Here is a 21,440-nt window from a genome sequence, read left to right as displayed (position 1 = left end):
TAAACGCCTCCAGGGAAGGTGACTCAACCACCTCCCTGGGCAGCCTCTGCCACTGCCCAATGACCCTTTCTGTGAAATTTTTTTTCCTAACGTCCAGCCTGAACCTCCCCTGGCGAAGCTTGAGGCCATTCCCTCTCGTCCTGTTCCCTGTCACTTGGGAGAAGAGGCCACGTTGATTTGCTTGCCTTATGCCTAGGGCTGGGGGGGTTAGGTCAGGGTCTGGATGCCACTGGCCTCACTGAAGCACTGCAGGCACCAATCCACACAGCCACTGTCTGCTCAGGTCCCCAGGATGGGTAAGGACTGCCACAAAAATTGCCCCAGCCAAACTGGGACACCCTGAATGTGGCTTTACATTGGTTCCTATACCCCTCAAGCAGTCAGGTACAGCGTGATTTGACTGATCACTGGCACTCACCCTACTGATTACTAATCAGAATCAAACTTTGCAAATCAATTATAGTTTTGTAGCATTCTTGCTGCTTGATCCAGACATTGCTGGAGTCACTCGTGCTATAGATACCTACCTTCGATGCCAGATGATGCTGGGAGGGTTTCAAAGACATGTTAGAGGGTGAGGATGCTGGTGTTACCTGGCTGTCCAAGGGTATTCTTTATCCTTCATGGGCAGCTCAAGGCTTCCAAGAAGCAAAGTCCTTATTTCTGGGGCCCAGACTGAATCTTAGCTTGTTTTAATTAAGCATGAACAATACCAAAGTCTTCAGTAAAATACTAATACCTCGTTACATTACAGTGTATAACATGAGCTAATACACATTAACAAACTTAATATGCTTTCATACTATAAAGACTGATTGATATAATAGGGAGGAGGGTTACCTTAACAGGACTTACAGTGCACATGGGTTTCTTTCACTGCAACAGAGAGTTTTTAAGTGATATCTCATCTCTTACCAGAAAGAAACTCTTTTTATTTCTTTCCTCTATTTTTTTTTCACCTAGAAATGCTCATACACTTTCAGCAGCACAGTTAGGGCAGCAGTTAATCACCCAAACCTTCCGCTTCCCAAGTAATTTGTTGCAAGGAATAGGTGCAGGAGAAAATGCAGCTCTGCCCCAGGGAGGCAGTATGGATACGGACACCACCTCTGCCTTGGGTTGGGTTCTTGTTAAAACTAACAGAGACCTTTGATGCACTTGATAAAGCACAAGATTTATGCCAAGGATTGATGCCAAGCTTGACTTCCAGGGCACTCCTAACCTTCAGGAGGAGCTGGAGTGCTGACCCCTCTTTGCTATTCCCCACCAATGCAGACCAGACTCACACTTTCCGCTCACTGAGACACCAGCAGCCTTTGGTCTGCTTTGGGGAAACTCTCCTGTCTCTGATAGGAAAGAGGCAGGGAAAAATACTTTGGGAAGAAACAAGAAGTAATGTGGAGGAGAGAGAGGGGAAAGAGGGATTCCCCTGAAAGGAGGCAGGGAAAGACACTCCCTTTGCAGCAGCTGAGATACATTGAAAAAAAAATTAAAGCAATGAAAACACCGAGCAGGCTTGAAACCACAGCACCACAGTTTCTCTTTTCTCCTTTCCTTACAGGGCTGCTGCTCTGAGCCCTGTCCTCTCACCTTGACCCGCGCCACCGGGCCAGCCTCAACAGTGCAGGACCAACCATCTGTTTCTTTATCTTGGCACATTTTAACCATAAAGCCTAGCTGACGTGAGAGTGCTGAAGACAGAGCAGTCCCTTTACCGGAGGGTCGCTGATAGCAGTGCCCTCACCACCAGCACCCTGTGGCCCACGCTTACACCGAGCAGGGCTGCTGCCAACTGCTGTGGTGACACCAAAGCGGCAATGCTCTGCGAGTGAGCTTATACATCTGAGCTCTGCAGCCACGGCCAGACTGTGTCTGTTCAGCCTCTCCTCGTATCACCTTGGAAGGAGGGGGAAAAAAATCAGATGAAAATGCAGAATACAATAAAATCCAAACCTGTTATTTCACAGCCTCACACAAAGGCCATTATGTATGAGGCAGCCTGAGCTCGGTGAATGCATCAGTGTGCAGAAGGTGCTGACAGGCTGAAGGGAAATAGAATTTTTTCTCCATGCGCTGACTCGGCTCATTACAGGGCAGGGCCATTGTTCCACTACAGGAAAACATGCCCAGGAGGATAAAAGCGCCTTACTCTTCACCTTGGGAGCTATTTGGCACTTATCCAGGTGATTAAATAAAGACACATAACTACATCCATGCTCTTCCGAAGGCAAAGAGGCACAGAAGAAAGCAGAAGGACTGCCACTGAAACCAGGAGACTATTTTTGATATAAAAGTTCTGTGACGGAGCAGCAGTCTGCCTGGCATAGTAGTTAATGCCCAGTCAGCTCTGGCTGAAAGCAAGAAGAGTAAAGCTGCAAGAGAGGTGGAACATGAAAAGCCCTCCTCGCGCTACAGCTGCAAGACTGCAGCCCGTGCTTTAATTTAGCAAAGAAGCATTTTGTCTGAGCCCTATAACTCCTCTTCTGCTCTTCTATGGTATAAATGCACCTTCTGCCAACAGATCAGAACAAAATCAGCCCAGTGTTCAAGAGTAATGAATGAGATAAAGCCCCCCCAATTCCCCTCTTGATTTTTAATCCTGGGACAAAGAGAAGTGAGTGGACCAGTAAATCATCTGCTCAAATTAGTCAGGATCCACACTGAAATAGGGGCTCCGTTTGGGTACTTCAAACCCAGCAGTTAAGTTCTGAGTTATCATTTGTTCGCAACAGATTAGCCAGGGCTCTGTTCCTCCCCTCACCATGTGTTGTGTCTAAATAGGGGCACATTTCAGAAAAATTCCCATCAGCTCACTAGATCTTTGTGCATGACCATTGCACCTCACTTGAGAAATGCCCCTGAGGACAAAACCACTTTTCTCATTCCTTCCTGCCTCCAGAGCAGCACACACATTTCTCTGCACAATGTAACATCAACGCTGATATCAAAAAGAGGCTTCACAAGACTGCAATCAAGAAAACCCCTCCAGCCTGGGGGCACTGGCTTGCTCTCCAGGACAGGCTGGCTCTGTTGCAAAGCCCAGATGCCTGTTGCTGCAAGAATGGACAGGCAGCATGTGCTGGAGATGGGAGGCAGGTGGCTCCAGCAGGTACCAGAAAAGCTGCCACACATTTGAAGTGGGCTCTGCCCTGCACCCAGAGCATCTTTTGGCCCAGCAAAGCTGAAGACAGGGGTGCTTTTGTCCTCAATTTCCAAACCCACTTCAAAGAGAAAACCAAGGGAAATGCTGCTCTCCACAGCCTTTCCAACATGCCCTTTGCCATCACAGCTGGGGACAGACAAAGGCTGCACTGAACAGCAGCACAAGGGCCCTTGGAGGGAGAGGAGAAGACCTGCAGTACTCAGGAGCTTATTAGCCACTCTACATGGAAGACTAACACGGGGCCCGCCTGCAAACACAACTTGCTTTACACACGAAGTAAACTGACAGAGCTAAACCCCAGCAACTTTATACCTCCATTTACAGACAATTTATACTGGCTTAGTCCCCAGTCACACCTGCAGCTTAATCAGCATAAGGAAAGAGGAGCTGCCGAGTTTTGTTCACACCCCCATTTCATCCTTTCTCTCTATGCAGGCAAAAGCAGGAGGTGGGTCGGCCCTTTTTATTTTTTTCTTTTCTTTGATTTCTCATCTTTCTTTAAAAAGAAGTGATTTGTTAGTAGTTGCCATATCCTGAAGAGATGCAGAGATGCCCTAGAAAACCCAGAAGAAAAGACAGAGTGGTATAAATTAACAGAAGCAGGCAAGAGCCACAGAAAAAAAAAATTACCTTAGCACAAAGAGAAAACTTTAGAGCAAGAATCAGTTTCCAGAAGGAAAACTGTGAAGAGCTAAAGAAAATGAAACCACAATAACCGATGTAGAAACATAAGTTATTCTGTCCATCAGTGCAGAATATGCAAAGGTCAGCCCTAGCATACTCAGGAAAATAACTGGAATAAATAGGAGACTAGAAGACAGTCTTTTTCTAAGAAGGTGCATATGAAAATCCAGAAGGATTTAGGGACTTCTTAATCAACATTTGTGGCAAGACAAAGACTACAGACAGAGATGGAGAAATCCTATCGCGTGTAAAGGTAGAATCAGGTTGAGATTCCTGAGACATGTGGCCTATTATTTATGTTAACTCCACACCCACAGTCTGTTTCCAGTGTTGACCAAGAGAAAAGACCTCCTGGGCTGGGATATGGGCCCTATCACAAGCACGAGTACAAGCACTTCACAGGGACAGCTATTCCCAGGCAGCTCTCCCTGTTTACCCTGGCTGCAGCTCCAATCTCCTTTCCCCTACAGCATATTCCGTGCGGTGCACAAGCAGGTGGCAGCCGGCATGGAAAGGGGGCACTGGTGACACTAGGAGAGGAATTGGACATTGGGGAGGAAAGTGAATTGAATTTATCTGTCTGATTGTCTTCGTATGTGGAGATAACAAGTGGACAATAGTTTCAGGAACACAAAAACTGCACATGTCAAACATGAAAATGGCAGGTCTCGCAAGAGCTCCTTTACTTTTACTTTTCTTATTTTAAAGAGGCTGAAACACACTTCTGAAGATTTGGTCAGGGAAACAAATAGTGCACTTCCAAGGATCTTCTATCGTGTACTTTAGTGGCAACCAACTCCTGGCTAGGAGCTGTTTGCGGCTGAAGGAGCACAAGAACATTTCTTTGCTCTGGAGCTTGCAAAGCCATGCTGGTAACCGTGCTGCACTGGGAAAGTGGGCTGAGCCCCTTCCAGATCCCACAAGAGCCAGAGAAGAAGCTGTGGGTTCAATGTGCCAGCAAGGAATATGGCACAGGGGGCCAAGGGGAGTGGGAGAGGCTGGCAGGTGACAGGCTGAGCACTGGGGAAAGGGACAATACATGTGGGGGCTGGCACTGGGGACAGAAAGCCTGGCCTCCCCTGATCTCCACATCATAGAACCATCAGGAATAACCACAGCCCTAAACAGAGTAACAGTGGCTGCTTTGCATTGAACTGCTCCCCTACCTGCTCACAGATAGGGGAAAACAGGGTTGATTTTGCCCCCAGCATCGGTCTCTAGTTGTTTTCACCTAAGATAAGAGCCAAGAGCAACTCAGAAGCTGTTGCTGCTACAAAACCAGCTGCACACGTAAGCGCAGACATGGCCACTGGGTCTTTCACAGATTTCCATGGAGCTGAAGACACCAAGGAACTTTCCTCTCAAGTTAAAAGGCTCTCGCTCCCCCTTCAGGAAATACACCTGGGCAGGTGGGCAGGAAATGGTGCACATAGAGGGCAGGGGATGCTTTCCCTGTTATGCATCCACACTAACCTCTGTTTATTTCGTGCAATAATAAGATGATTCCAGTATAAAGATTTCAAAATTATTAATTTTAAGAACCGTTAATACATGCTAGTTCTCAGCCTCCCGCACGTACGCTACAGTTGAACTGCAAATGTTTATTTTGAAGTAAGCTACACATCTATTCAAAGTGCCAACCATAACTACATCATTCAGACTTCCCAAACCTCGGGGGATTTCACTCCCTCTCCTGTCCTGCAAAAGGCAGCTTGTGTGCTGACGGCTTCCTCTGCTGCTGGGCCATTCCACGCCGTAAATTTTGCATTCAGGTCATTAAAGATATAGGAGGGATATTGTTAAGGCTAAAACAGCACGAGTCATTTCACGCTACACAAACACAATTTTCTCCCTCCTTTTCTAACTTCCCAGCAACCTGATATGCAGAGCAGAGCCAGTCCCTCTGGAATGCTGCTGCTGCTCAAGGTTGCTGAGCTCTGGAAGGCAGGAGGAAGAGGGCGCTGCTCTTCTTCACATCGAGTCCATCCAACAGGATCTGCTAAAAAATAGCAGGCAGCCTGTCGTCGCTCGCTGAAAGGCACAGGGGCTGGTGGGATGAGTTGTTGGCTCTGAGGGGTAGGACACGGCAGGGAGACTCAGGAGATAAAGGCTTATAGCCGGGTTCTGCAATGAAAAACATCAAATTCACAGTCCAGCAATGTGGTTGGGATGCCCTGGCTCATCTCAGAGTCAATGAAGGATGTTATGCAGTCCTTAGAAGTCTTTTCACAGACCCAGCTCAGAGGATATGGATAAAATAGAGCTTGACAACAAATTATATTTTAAAAAAAATGAGTTTCAGATGATACCTTAAGGGGCTTGCTGGGCTGAACAGCAACCTCCCGGCAAGGCTGCATCGTAATTTTGCTGAGTCTGCTCCTACTGACTTCTTGAAATATTTCACAACCATCCCTAACAAAGAGGTTATCACTCCCCACATCAAGAGAGCTCGAGATGCTTTCACTGCCATTAGCCGCTGGACTAATGACATCTAAAAAGTAGAGTTTCTAAGACACCAATAAACAGCCATTACAAGAGCAAGAACAGCACCGAATTTGCTCCGAGATATGCCATTGTTTTCACTTTGCTGGCCTCATCAACAATTCTCTTACTTTCTTCAGCCTAAGGGACAAAGGCTCTGCACAGCACCCATTACAAAGCCCCAGTTGTGCTAGCAGCCAACAGCAATCTTTCAGTGTTTAATGGACACATAGGAGCCCATTCTTGGTCTAGATATTCCAATACAACAATCCATTTCTATCAACCGATGCACTTAAGTACCTGTTTAAATGCTTTGCTGAATGGGGATTGCAAACAGAGGGCTCTCTGGGCAAAATTCTTCTTTTGCAGCATGGTTGAAAAGTCACTCACTAGTACACAAAATATCAGTATGCACACAAAGTCATATGACATATTTGTTACAGCAATTGTACTGAATCAAAGCTTTTTCAGTGCATAATGTATATATTACCCTGGGAAACTTAGGAGATCTGTGTTTCCTTTTAGAGCCATGTGGCTAATTAATCATAAGACAGCTGGCTGAAGTTTTCCTTGAGTCAACAACTTGAACATTAGCAGAGATGCACTGGGGATACGTGATGCCCGGAATGACATCCATGCCTACCTACAGTCATATGTAGTTTACTAACCTGATCCTAACTTGGCAGCAAGGAGTTTTAAATATTTACCCACTGATTGCTGTGAACATGGAACAATAGGCTGTCATTTGCTTCCTCATAATTTCTTTTCAAACTAACAAATTATTCCCAGAAACAACTGGCACCACGGGCAGGTGCCCAGAAGGGGCCAGGAGAAGGCCATGCCACATTCCTTTCCTCCTGGGATCTAAAAAGTGTCTTGCTTCCCATTAGCCAAGGTGGTTATGCCCATAACCCTGTGTCTTCATCAGTGTGAAATGTATGCTGGCTCCAGGATAAAAGAATATGTGCTATGGAAGTGTGTGAGGCCACAGACTGAGCAGTCTGCCCTCACCACAAAATAACAGGACTGAAGCCAGCAGAACTCCCACCTTGGACTTCTGTAGAGCAGACTTCAGACTTTTTAGGAGACTAGTTGACAGAGTTCCTTGGGAGGAAGCCCTGAAAGGGCTGAGGAGTCCAGGAAGGCTGGATATTCTTCAAGAAGGAAATCTTAAAACACACAGGATCAGGGTGTCCCTATATGCTGAAACACAAGCTGGTGGGGAAGACCACCATCTGGCTGAACAGGGAGCTTTGGCTAGAACTCAAGAGAAAAAAAAAAGAGAGTTTACGTCCTTTAGAAGAAGGGGCAGGCAACACAAAGATGTCATGAGTTATGAGGAGAGAAAATCAGAAGGGCCAAAGCCCAACTAGAACTTAATCTGGCAACTGTAGTAAGGAACAGTAAAAAATGGTTCTATAAATAAAAAGCAAAAGGAGGGCTAAGGAAAATCTCCAGCGCTTATTAGATGCTGGGGAACATAGTGACAAAGGATGAGGAAAAGGCTGAGGTACTTAATGCCTTCTTTGCCTCGGTCTTTAATAGTAAGTCCAGTTGTTCTCTGTGTACCCAGCCACCTGCTCTGGAAGACAGGGACAGGGAGCAGAAATGAGCTCTCATAATCCAAGAGAACATGTTAGTGACCTGCTACGCCACCTAGACACATATAAGTCTATGGGGCCAAATAAAATCCACCCAAGGGTACTGAAGAAGCTGGTGGAAGTGCTCACCAAGTTACTTTCCATCATTTATCAGCAGTCCTGGCAAACTGGGGACATCCCAGTTAATTTTAGGTTAGCAAATGTGATGTCCATCTACAAGAAAGGTCGGAAGAAGAATCCATAGAACTACAGGCCTGTCAGTCTGACCTCAGTATAAATCTGCTGCAAAGGCATTGCCCATTCCAGATGCTTTGGAGCAGTACAATTCTTGAATAGCAGTATTTGGGGAAAAATCTGGAGTATTTGGAGGACACAAATCTCAGAGCATAATTTAAAACTAACCAAAAAAAAAAACCAAACCCACAACATTTTTTCTGGAACAGGACTAGTACAGGTCAGCTCTGTAACAGCATTATCTTTTGAAAGGTTCCTGTGTGGAATACCCAGGTGATGGTGACAAAAGTGAGTATCTCCAGTGATGCAGTGGGCGAGTTGAACAGAATTGGAATTTCCCAGATCTTCTGCAAAAGCCCTGAGAACAGGTGCTTACTTCAACTCTTGCCAACGTGGGATTCACCAAGAACAACATTCTTACTATACTTTTAAAAAGACTGACTGTGAACCTCTTGTGCCTCTAACAGATAAAAGCATATTCATGAAGGGATTTCATTTGACAAATATTTCTGAATTCTTATGGAGCTCACATCAATGACAACTATGCATCCTTCATTCAGAGAAGAGGAAGAGGGAACAGGTTGTTTTGTATATATTCTTTATAAAGTCTGGAATTGCCCCAGTTTCCCAACAGACCAATATTCAATGAGCTCAGGATTTGGAAGCTTAAAGTTAATAAAAATACATATACATAGACAGATATATATATATATACACACACATATATGTAAACTTTGGAACTTTAAGCATTCAGATCCTGAGTTCATTGAATGTATCTAAGTATCTTTGGTTTGGAACTTTAAAATAAATCAAATCTGAGCCTAAGCTATTTTACAGTATCCATTTAAGATAAAAATACGATTTACATCAACATTAGAGAGGAGGTCACCACAGTGTTAGTCAAACACAGGATCTCTCACCTCTGTGGAGCTCTTATGTTTATTTTATGAAGTCAAGACTCCAACACTCTCAAGTGCTGTAAGTATAAGTGAGCTACCATTGTATGCCCTTCCACAAAACTGCAGCAACTCATAACACGTAAGATTCAGTGAGACACATTACTGGATACTCCATGCTAATATTTGCTAATGCACAGAATAGTCAACAGTACCTCAATGTAACCCTCCAAACACAGAGGTTGTGTTTGCCATGTTGTATCCTGGTTAAATATCTCCCCCACCTCCAGTCTAGTCAACTGAAAGATGCTTTAGCTCACAGTGTGTCTGAAAAGGAAGCCAGTCAGCTGCCCCAGGAGAGCAGGAGCATGTGCATGGCGGGTATGAATGATAAGACACACAGTGCTATTGACTACCTGTGCTTTGAGGTGTTTCTGCCCTACCTCAGGTATAATTTACCACAAGATCATCTGATCAGCCAGTGATAGGAGTCAAACTGTGATCAAGCCGAGCAACGTCCCCTGAAATGATGGAGGAAATTAGTCACTGATTATCCACACAATTTTATTTCCAAAGACAAACATTCAAAGTCCATTATTGAACTCTGTAAGAACTGAGTCAGAAGAGAGATGGGGTCAGGCAGATTGCAAAAATCACTCACTGTTCTCAGAAGTAAATAACAGCAACTGAAGTTACGCATTCACAGCCCATTTCCTTCAGCCTCCTTTGAGGTTTATTCTGCCTAGAAATCAACAACTTGCAGGCAGCACATTTCCTCACTAGTAATTTGGAAAAGAAGGTGGAAAGACCTTGACCAATGGTCAGAATTCAGTTCAGAAGAGGGTCTCCTCCCACTGCAATCTGAAGACGTAGCAATATCTGGCCCAACAGCACGGGTCTTGCTAGGCCCCATACTTGCATTTCATAAAAGCAGAATAATGCAAAACGTAAGGTCATTTACAAAAAAGCTCTCTCTTCTTCAAAAAGATTGATTGGAGGCAGTGGTTAGGACAAAACCATTTTCTTTACTAAACAAAGAAAATCTGAATTGTGTATTTTGGCTAACGGTGCCAATACTCTCAGGAAAGCTGCCTGGAGCTCCTATTACAGGTACCCAAAAAATATCTCACACCTTGGCACATGTGTCCTGCAGAGGGTTGCCAGTGGATGGGGAAATACTCCTCCAGAACCCACCAAAGCTGCTGAGGCCAGCCCAAGCCAGCAAGATGCATTTCCTCGGTACAGTAACTCATCTCAGCAGGATGGCAGAAGCACACCATGAGTTGCTGTGTTAGAAGCCCCCAGCTTTCTGCAGACTGTTTGGTTTAGGCATCCTGCTACAAAAGACCTAACTCAAAACTTACCGCTGTTTGTCAGCATGGGTTTTAACAGCTTTTTTTCCTTTCTTGGGGCCAGATACTGCCCTCTCGTGGGGAGCCGTGTGGGTGGTACCCTGCTCCCTGGCACAGCTCTGATCCCCGTGAGCAGCTGGCACCAGCAGGGCAGAAATAGAGGGAGCCGTGGTCTGCCAGCATCCCCAGGAACAGCAGTGGGTCACCACAACATATGCCTCATTATCACAGCTGCCCAAATCCTCATAAATCTCCTTATTTGAGCCCCTCCACAATATGCCAGGCAAGAACAGACACCGAGAGGTGTCTAAGGGAGGGTCAAGGCTTTAACATCCTAAATGAAGGTGCGCCAGAGCATATGACCACAGCATCCCTAAACCATCTTCTGCATCAGATTTTACTTCTCCGTTACTCTGTGTGGAAACACATCCTTCTGGGACAGACAGCTATGGGCCTTTGCAATCCACTCCAAGAACTAATAGTCAGGTTGGATGTGTCCTGTATGGAGTGGGTATTCGTATGTGCTTATTTCAGCACTGCTGCATCCATCTCATACCACAGGCACCGGCTGAGGGACCTTTCTGGACTAGTCGAGGAAGACAGCAATGCCTGCAGTGTTAAGCCTTCAGCTCCTAGAGCTAAGCTTCCTTCTTCCACTGAATGAAGTTGCTGTTCTCAGCATGGATGAGCCTTTTCACAGCTTTATTTTTGTAAGTTTGCTGAGAGAATTAGCACCTACAGAAGCCGGGGCGCAATAGTTATGCTATGCAAGCCAGACAGGCCCCCTGAGCACTTTCCTACCAGCCTTGTTTTTAATAACTTGTACCTCTCAGCTTTTCCACACAGACCCTCACACCAGCACTACACCAGTAACAGCTAACTGGGGGGCACCCAGATTCATGAGCAGGGCTGTGCCACAGACAGGACTGCCTGTTGGACACAGAGATGCTGAATTCCCAGTTTTCTGGAGTGCTTTCTTTATTTCCACATTAAATCCTAGAAAAATCACAATCCACTCTTGTACCTTGAGCTGCCAGGGGAAGCCTGGGTAGGCACAGAAGGAACCAGAGACAATGCCTCCAGCAAGCACCAGCACCCCACCAGGCATCCACATGCAGAGCCTGCTGTGCCCACCTGCCCAGCATCCAACTCCTCCCAAGTTTACATCCTGGCGCAGTTTGCTCCTTTTTTTTTAAGCTCACTGGGTTTTTTTCTGCTCAACAACTGTATTTTCTGCATTCTCCTTTCATGAGAGCCATTGCACACATTGGCTATGTTATTGTCAAATACATACACAATACATGTGTGCGTTTTTAACACACCTCTAGCACTTTTTCATCTCCTCAATTTATTTCCAGATAGAGATTCTCCATCCAACTCACATCAAGGCTCTTGTCCACACTTAGCATTTTGTTCCACTTCTTCTAGCACAGCAAGCAGGAAAGAATGCATAAAATACATTCAGGCTACCATTGCTGTATTAGATTCAGGCACAGAAGATGAAATTTTCTCTGAAACCAGTCAAGCATAAACTTGCTCTGTACATAAGTGTTACATGGATGTTTGTAGTGCCCTTGGTATAAAATGAAACACTAAACAAAAATTTATCAAGAGACCACTTCAAAATATTCCAGCTTCCAATGTAACAACTTCTCTTCTTAAAACTAAGAATCCATCATTTTCCGATCCCCAGAATCGTCACAGATGGAAAATTTCACAGCACATGATCAATATCTAGGTTTGTAAGTCTACATTGTCTATTGAACAAACTTCCCAGTGAAAAAAGCAGGCTTCAGTTGCATTAGATCATGGTTAGCAGCTATCCAGTGTGAGAGTGCTTCCTTAATGCATTTTATATTTATAGGCATGGTCAATAAGGAAAAAGACTTCAAGGTCATCTTTTCTGACCTATTTTTTTCATTGTGTACTAAGCAGGCTTTATTTCATAAACTTAAAAATAACTTTATTACTTCTCAAAATTTGTTTAATCAGAGCAACAGCTGCACTAACATACACATTAAAACAGAGGAAGATTTTTTTCTTTTCTCCCTTTTTACCACTTAACAGTAGCTTAATAAGGTGTCTAAAAGAGCAACATGCAGAACACCATACATTATTTGCACTGACGTGGAGGGAAACTAGGTAGACCTACCTTCTGAGAGCAGAACCTGTCCCTTGAATACTGTAACTCCTATTTTCCCCGCAGATGCTATATTTGCATCACTGCTCACTGGTGTTCTACAGCGACAGCAGGATATATCTTGTGGAAAGGCGAGCTCCACAACAGTGTGTGAAAATCTGCCTACGTGCAAAAGAATTGTTCAAATTAAATAGGCAGCAGCAAGATGTGTTGTAGGACAGATTGGTTCCAGGGACACCTAGAAAGAAACAAACTTACTTGAACCAACCCTGAATTTGGTTCAGGTTCTTTGAAAAGTACTTGTTTGTCTCTTCCAGCAGCAGCCTTGCACCAACACAGTTTGAATGGAGCAACATTAAAAGGAACATTTTGTACATATCAGTTGTGACAGGTTTTACATTCAGCATCTATTTCATTGATGGGATATCATCTATATGCATGATAAAATTAAATGCTTTTTCTATGTGATTCAGAAATATTTGCAGATCACTATCCTTGCATGCTGTTCCCAAGGATTATTGTAATATCAATCCTTCCTGGTTACCCCTATCAGACCTCTTCTGATTCCTTGGATTTAAATAAGCTTCAAATCTTGCTCTCTATGTTCTGCTCTTACTTATTTCTGTTATGTAAACACCGAAAAGTCCCAGTCAGAATTTCAGCTCCCACTGCTCTAGGAGTTCACAAGATATCTCATATTGACATTGCTCGTCCTTGAGGGTATCCAAGTGCTCAGGTGACCATCACTGCAACCTAGCAGGTGGTAGCATTCACAATACCAGGAAAAATATTTGGGTAACAGTTTTCTGCTGCAATTAGCCTCGTGGCACCATACAGGAATATAAAGATCATGGAAAAGTATGTCATTTACTTTGCTTCCTTTTCCACATAAATCAATATCAGCTTTCTACAGCTAACAGCTGAACTGCACAGTTGTATTTTCCAAAAACAGACCAAATGAACCTGGATGGCTACTTTCGGTTTAATACAAGTCAGGCCTTGATCCTCTGAGCAAAGGAAGCTAAGGGTGAAACAAACAATTGAATAAATTAAGGAGATACTTGGATTATTTTAATAGAAGTTTGGCAGATTGGCTGCAACTAATAATCTCAACTTATCACAGAAACAAATACAGAAAAACAGTATTAAAAATTATTATAGACCAATTCAGTTACAAATTTCTGTGTTATAATTGTATTTTTAAATTCTAAGAAATTAAGTAAGTGAAAATCTCAGATGAAACTGTGGTATAATCTTAAAAATATTATGGGAACTTTTAACAGAGATTTTCACCTTGTTTTGGCCTGGGTTTTATTACTTTTAAATTTAAACAAGGGATTTTTGGGAGAGATTAATCTACAAAATGATAAAATACTTTGGAGAGCTTCAAGTAGTTTATTCTGCCTTCATACAGCTGGTTACAACAGGCCAATTGACTCCAGCTCATCATATAGGATACATTTCTAGCATAATTATTAGAATTAACACCAGGATAATTCTGGTATTATACTAGCCAGAAATATGTGCACCCCTAAATATATGAACAATCGTATCTTCATGGGTATATATGCAAGCTAATAATATACTACATGAAACAGAACACAATGGTAAGCAGATGTTCCTAGGATAAAGTCTATCTGATGTGCAATAACTTTCTACGCAAACATTAATTTTGTCACAAAACGATTATTTAGCACAAAGACAACTAAAAATATTAGCCAAGGTTTTCATGCAACTAAAAGTTCACTGGTTTATTTCTCTTATTAAGAATAACAGTCTGAAACGCTTTACATTAATTTACAACCAAGAAAAAGATCCTTATGCTTACCTCATGTAGGTGATATTAAGTCATCCAGTTAACGCTATTTATTATTTCAAAAGTTAAATCCTGTTTTATAAGGTTAAACTTTTTTTGAATAATTTGTTGCCAAAACATAACATCACTCTACAACCGCACAGGAAGTAGAAATTAAAATTTCTACAGAGTCACTACCATCACTATGCAGATACAATGCCAAGTGTTACAACTTTCTGCAATGGTTATCACTTCTTCCAGTATTTAAGATGACAGAAATTTCCTTTTTACAGAATTATCACTTTTTACAGCACACACAGGATTGATAGTATAAGGGGAAATTTTGATTCATAACAATAGATCAAGGGTAACAGAAGTGCTTCCGAGTCATTTTCCTTTTTATGTAGAAGACACAGGGCTATGGAGAAAAAGGATTCTTCTTCATGAAAAGGCAGGCTTTTCTCCTCAGACCCAACACCACACTGATACATCCCTCTCCTTCCACACACAACAACGAAAACGGCCTGTGCACATGGGCACAACAGAGAATCAAAGTTGAGATCCACTGCACAGGTGGAAGGCGAATTGCTGGTCCCAAAGCAGCCCTGCGGAGCAAGATCAGTGTGCCTACGAGATGAGGTGCAGCGCAGAGCTCAAGTCAGTAACTCATGCACAGAACAAGAAAGCTCAGTCTCACCAATTAAAAATATTTGGATGTCTCACAACTTTGGTTTTCTTGAACTCTTGTTGAAACCAATCACTCTGATTTGTGTGTCACTCAGCAATATGAAACAGAAATGTTCAGATCTGCAGCCTTCTTGGGAGGGAATACAGCAAGAACTGGTTTGCTTCCTTTGGCAGAGAGCACACAGCTCTGCCACTCTGCTGGGCTGGGCCCAGACACTGGCACACCACGGTCCTCTTCCTCCCAGTGACCCACCAGCAAGCCTTTAACTCACCCATGCACTCAGAGCAGAACTGTAGCATCTCTCCCATTTCAAAGCGCTCCACTCCCACATAGAGATGATGGCTCACTGCAACTCACTGACACTGCACCTGGCAGGGGAAGCCACAAACCATAGAGCAGTAGAGGCTTTTTAGCCAGAGGGAAACTAGCTTGAAATACCTTCCTGGGACCTCACCATAAAAATACACTTCACCACAGACATAGCAAAGCCTTTCCTACCATCCTTCCTCTTGTTTTGGCATCCCTTAGCCATTCCTCTCATCAACCACATGGCCTCAAACCTTCTTCAAGATAAGTCCTGTCCTCCCGCCCCACAAAGGCAGCAGGGACTGTGTCCAGGATGAACAGCAGCCAGGAATGCACAAGGACCTGGGTTCTTTCTCCTCTGTCCTACTAACCCAACCCCTGCCCCCATCCACCCCTCCAGCTCTGTTTGCTCCCTTTGCTGCAAGCCTGGCAGCCTCGTTGCTGGAACAGACACTCAACACGCAGCCACATAAACCCACAAGCAACTCTTGATACGGAGCAGGAGCCTCAGTGCAGCCAACTAGGACACAGTTCTCCCTCTTGGCAGCAACGCACGCCAAGTCCCTCCTCTGCCTAGACCATAGCAATTTTTTCAGGGCAGTAGCAAGAGGAAGACAGCATCATACCACCCCATCCAGAGAGGTTTGGCTTCCTAGCTGTGGCCTCAGGCCACTGCCCCTGCATCACACCATGACCGAGACGCTTCCTCACCACACAGGCTGCAACTGCCTCACAAGCCGCAGAACACGGCTGCCACAGCACAACAGTTCAGCAAGGCTGCGTTTGGTAGTATTCATTTGCTCCTAACAGTGTAACAAAGAGTCTTCAGGCTTTTCATCTGTCACACCGTGGCCATGGTATTATTCACATACAACAGTTAAATGCCACGTGCCAATGCAAGGAACTCAAGGAGATTGGACTCCACACACCCTGGGAAAGGGAGAATTTGTCCTGGCCACACTGTGAAATTTCAGTAGCTCTCCTAAGGGGGCACATGGAGGAGGTCTGGCGCTTGCTGCACCTCTTGGTGCTGCCAGTGACTGAAAAATAGAGGTCATAAGCTCTTCTCCAAATGAACAGGACTGCAGCCACCTCCCTTCATGACAGAAAGCCCAGAAGGTGCACGACACTGAGGAAATGGTTTGCATGGTCAGAGGACAGTGATGTAATTGGGGACAGAAAAGCACTGAGACAACATTTTAATCAACATAGTTCTCCTGACAGGCCCATTCAGAATAGCTCTCTCTCATGTAAGAAAAACAGCCTGAGAAAAAGGACAGAGTTTGGAAACCTTGAACAGTACTTTGCATAGACGACTTTTGTAGTCACAGTTTGGTAAGGAATATCTTTGTACACCCATTTCTTTCCAGCAAGACAGGGAGCACAGCCCTTCTCTGCTCAACAAGGCCACTGCAAGGTGCTCAGACAAGATAAGGAATATAAGGGTTGAGGCTCATGTAAGAACCTTATACAGGTTTAAACAGTGATGTACAAGAGAATAATCTATGCAAAGCCTGCATTTAAAGTGGGGCTTGTGTGTTCATCTGCAGGTGCTCAGAGGAAAGAATTTTATACCACTTGGAAGAGTCGGTGCCTCATGCTGTCCCAGGCCTATGCACAGGGAGAGCACTGGGATTTAGCACAAAATCTTTTCTGTTGTAACATTTGCAGCCAACTTAAAATGCAAGTGTCCCACAGCCCAGGGTCTGTTTTCCATTCCTATGGTGCCCTGGTTTTATTCTGCTATCTCTCTATTTAAACCAATAGGTTATTAGCATGAATACAGTGTGATTCAGACCCAGAGCATTCAAGTTAATACTCAGCCCTTTGCATATTCCTCCGTACGCCTCATACAACATGTAGTTCAGAGAAAAATTACACCTTGTGCAATTCTTGGACTCACTGGTTTGGACTAAAACTATTTCAATCTTAGCTGTGAATTTACTGCACAGCAAAAGAGAGAGATTAATCTTGTTCTCACTTTCAGCAAGATCAAACATGAACCCAGCTTTGTTGAGGTAAAATGCATTAATGGCAGCCCAGAGCTCATCCCAAACCACACTACTTAGCGTGTCTGGCCTCATTAGCTTTTAGAGCTACTAATGAAACAACAGGACAGAGCTCTTCAAACTTCCGCTTGGCACCATTCGGTACAGAAATTATGGGCAGTCTCTAATTCAGAGACCTCTGAAGTATCTGTGGTACCCAAAAGGTATTATCTGGAAAGGAATCAAAATTCTGTTCACCAAAATATTTATATTAGCTGAGAAAGGCAAACTCTGCCAAGAACAGAGTTGGCAAGCTTCCCTGGAGTTTCTCTGCCAGTGCGTAAAACACAGAAAGCAGTCCCACCTACCACAACCCCTCTGTGCATGCCCAGGGCTGGTTAAGTTTTCAAATATAGTGCCAACTATTTGTAAGGCCTCAAAAATCTGGAAACTTTAGAACGCAGCAGCCGAATGAAGGATCTTGGGAACATCTCTCTTGACTCCTGGGCTGTGTACTTGAAATAGTTCTGTGGATGTGCCAACACATCAAACAATGCTTTTATCAGTTTCTTGTCCTAGAAAAAGAAAAGCAGATTTTTCAGCAATTCCACATAGGAGTTAGGGTCAGTATTACCACAGCTTAACAACTGATTAACTCATAAAATACTACGGACAGTTTACTTTTCAAGTAGTAATGTTTCAGGGGCCCAGAAATTAGCGGATTAAGGCTGACACTCAGGCCCCAGGGAAGTTACTGGAGTTTCACATTTATCATTAGCACCACCAGCATTTCTCCCCTCCTCATGCTTCCAAGAACAGGAAAAAAACAACCAAAAAACCCCACAACCCAATTCAAACAAAAAAATATACCCCACAAAACAAACATAGGATCTGATATCCAGCAAAAGAAAGGTTTACTTGGGATGATATCCACTTAACACGCACATTCAGCTGTCCCCCAATCAAGGTTAGAGAACTGAATTCCACAGAGATTTTTTTCACTCAGGGAGGAAAAGCCCTTGCTAATCTACAGGCTACAAGTAGCAGCACCAAGTGCTTCTCCAAGAGATCAAATCCCATGTTCCTCAGTTCACTCCACTGATTGTTTCCAGCACAGCCTGCGCTCAAGGGACTATCTTCACCACAGATTTCCCTAGTAGGTCTGACCCACCTTTAATCTGATCGCAGGGCACAGGGTCTCATACCCACTGCTCTGCACATTCAGGACACGTTGATTCACCCCTGAAGTGGCATATGGGTAGTACATCAAGGAACACGTTTAATGCAGACCACAAGGCAACCTAACTGACACAAAATAGGGTCATTTTCAATCAAACTCAACATGTTTAGTGAAAAGAATATACCTTAAGTATTTCTTGATGATTTTCAGATGCATAAAGTCTACCATCCCGAACAATGTCTTCTATGAGTTCTTGGTAATCCTCTATAGGGAATGCACAAAAGAGTGATCTGCAGGTTCACTTCACTTGCATACTCAATACCTCCCCTTGTTTACACGTGTAAGCCCTACCCCCAAAAGAACCAGTGGTATTTGGCCCTTGTATTGGCAGACGTAAAATACTGCAAATGGTTTTTTGTAATGAAACTAAAAAACCTGTTTATTACGAAAACAGTGTACTCTGCTGAACTACTCAACGCCAATCAATCTATCAAAAGCAAAAGAAATCATAATGCATCTAGGACTGCAGCATATACTGTAACAAAGCAGCTCACTTCAAAACAACTGCACTGCAGAAACTTTCATGTAAATACCCACAATCTGTTATTAACTTTGTTCTACAGTAAGAAGGAAAAGAAAAAAGATAACAGGAAGTTTCCTAAAAAGGCAACACTCCCCCAGCTCTGTTCAGTCAAAACTTGGAATGTTTTGGAAGGAGATGTTTTTAATTAATTACCTATTGTTGATGAAACTGTACAGCCCACAGTGAGGACGACTCCTTCACAATTAATCCAATGTGAACAGAAATGTGCCATATCATTTTCACATCACCTATGCTGAAGTGCAAAGCTTCAGCTCCAGTTTCACTCTTGGTGACTCTGACAAGGACAGGGTGAAACTTTTGCCCATCAAGCTCTTTTCAATATAGATATTTTACCAGCTGGTACTAGATTACAGATGGTTGCAACAGAATGATAAACTACATGCACTCAGGCCCTGCCCAGTTCCCAGCTGGGGGCACTCTGCTGCCACCTGAAGCAACCCAGAACTGGAAAGGCACAAAAAAGCGTAAACACCAGATTATGGCTCTGAGCTCTGTATTTTGCAGGTCAGAACCCAAAACCTCAGCTCTTTGTTTACATCTGTGGAAGACTGGAAACACAGTGGCACTTAGGACTGCAATGCAACGCAGAGTTTCTTAAACTAGCTTTAAATGAAAACAGCTACTGGAAGTAGTCTCATAGCAGCACTGCCAAGAGCATTGGGTTACCCTGCTGCTTAGTAGGGTCAAGGAGCCCACAAGGAGTTCTGCACTGCTGCAGCTGCACTAGTCCACATTGGCTCAGCTGCTCACATCCACTTACCGTCGTACGTTACATAAGGAACTTGGAATCCTTTGGCACTGTTCCCTTCATTCGACTTGAACTGGATCCACAACTTCTTCGATCTAGAAGTGAAAGCTATAGGACGTTCGTAGGTTTGACAGGTTTCATACGTGGTCACAGAGTTGGAAGAAGCTTTCAAAGAAAACACACAATAGGCAGTTTTCTGACAATGCTTCACATTAACAAATGATTAAAGAGATTAAACTATGTGACAAGAAATGCTTCCTGGTGTTAATAAAACTCCTCAAAATGTGGCAGGCCATCTGTGAAGGATTTCTTGGTCAAGGAATATTTTGCCTTTGCCTAAAAGACAGTCAACTGCTGGAAGATGCCAATACCTAGAAACTGAAGCTGTTTATTCACATGTAACTCCTTTTTTCCTAACCCAGGCTAGAACTGCTTAGCATACCTCATTACGAGCCAGCTTGAACCATCTATCCTTTCTTAACAATGTTTCTCTCAGAGTTGTCTGACACATAATGGCCTTGCACCTTTGTTTCACCTAAACCAGTGGAGCAGCATCACCAAATAGGATTTCTCAGTTTGCCGTTTAAAGATATTTCTGGTCTTAGGTAGAAACCAGGCAGGCTACGTTTAATTTATGTAAACAGCAATGCACGCTACAAACCTGTATTGCACACTAAGACAGATATCACATTCCTCTGCAGAGATTTCAGACTTACAGCTTTTTCGCATCACCAGGTAGTCCCCACACTCGTCTTCTATTGGTAGAAATATTTCTGGAACCACAATCAGAATACGGCGCTTTGGCGGTGGGTTAATATTCCAGGTGCATTCAGTGTTTGCAGGATAGTCCCCAGGATAGTTTGGTGATTCAATATATCCAGTGTAATCTCCCAGTTCACCTCCACACTGCCTATCTGAAAAAGCAATACAATACACAAGACTAGGCAAAGTGAAGTCATCCTACAGCTTTCTCTACAGTCCCTGTGAGAAACAGTACATGGGTGACACGCACACAAACTTTTCTGCTGGCATCTAATGCAGGTACAGTTCTCTTTGCTAGCATCACTTCACACTGCTGCCTGTTTCTATCTTTGTGTTTTAATCAATATTGAGATATAAAAATATAGATTAATGCCAGTTAACATGGTAAGTGCTATCAACCAAGTCACAGCCAGATGGCAATGCAGTTGTAGGAGGAAACAGAATGACAAAACAAGGATGGTCCACTTACTTCAACCACATAGAACATTTTTATAGAAATATCAGCTGAAGTTAACTGGAGACCGAGGTGCTCTGCTTGGGCACCATGCCTGCAGCAGCACAAAACAAGGAGAACAGCAGGCCCTTTATCTGCACAGATCAATATTCTAGGCAGCAAGAGAAGGTGAATCCCAGCACAGGAGTCTGTGCTTCCTGACTTTATGTGGCCACAAGCATCTGGGCAATACAGCACTGTAACAGTGATGCGCAGCTGTGACACACTCCGGGAACAGATTCTTTAAGTGAGACATACAGTTCCTGCAAATATATTTCTATGTATGTGATGTGTATATACATCTGTGTGCATAAATGTCTCTAGA

At 43.8% G+C, this 21,440-nt stretch overlaps 1 protein-coding gene across 3 annotated transcripts in view; it reads right to left on the bottom strand.

Moving 5' to 3' along the window:
• Positions 1 to 16,742: 16,742 nt before the first annotated feature.
• The window catches only part of SCUBE2 (signal peptide, CUB domain and EGF like domain containing 2), a 42,170-nt gene continuing 37,472 nt past the window's right edge, over positions 16,743 to 21,440 (bottom strand). For all 3 annotated transcript variants that reach the window (XM_069857629.1, XM_069857630.1, XM_069857632.1), the window contains 4 exons: positions 20,577 to 20,774; positions 19,873 to 20,025; positions 18,693 to 18,772; positions 16,743 to 17,903 (listed from right to left, as the gene is read on the bottom strand). In XM_069857629.1, the coding sequence (XP_069713730.1) occupies positions 17,751 to 17,903; positions 18,693 to 18,772; positions 19,873 to 20,025; positions 20,577 to 20,774 (584 nt within the window). In that variant the 3' untranslated portion in view covers positions 16,743 to 17,750. The remainder of the gene's footprint in view (positions 17,904 to 18,692; positions 18,773 to 19,872; positions 20,026 to 20,576; positions 20,775 to 21,440) is intronic.

Source organism: Phaenicophaeus curvirostris, chromosome 5 (genome assembly GCF_032191515.1).
Source record: "Phaenicophaeus curvirostris isolate KB17595 chromosome 5, BPBGC_Pcur_1.0, whole genome shotgun sequence".
Classification (NCBI taxonomy): Eukaryota; Metazoa; Chordata; class Aves; order Cuculiformes; family Cuculidae; genus Phaenicophaeus; species Phaenicophaeus curvirostris.
This window is presented reverse-complemented; position numbering and strand designations above follow the sequence as displayed.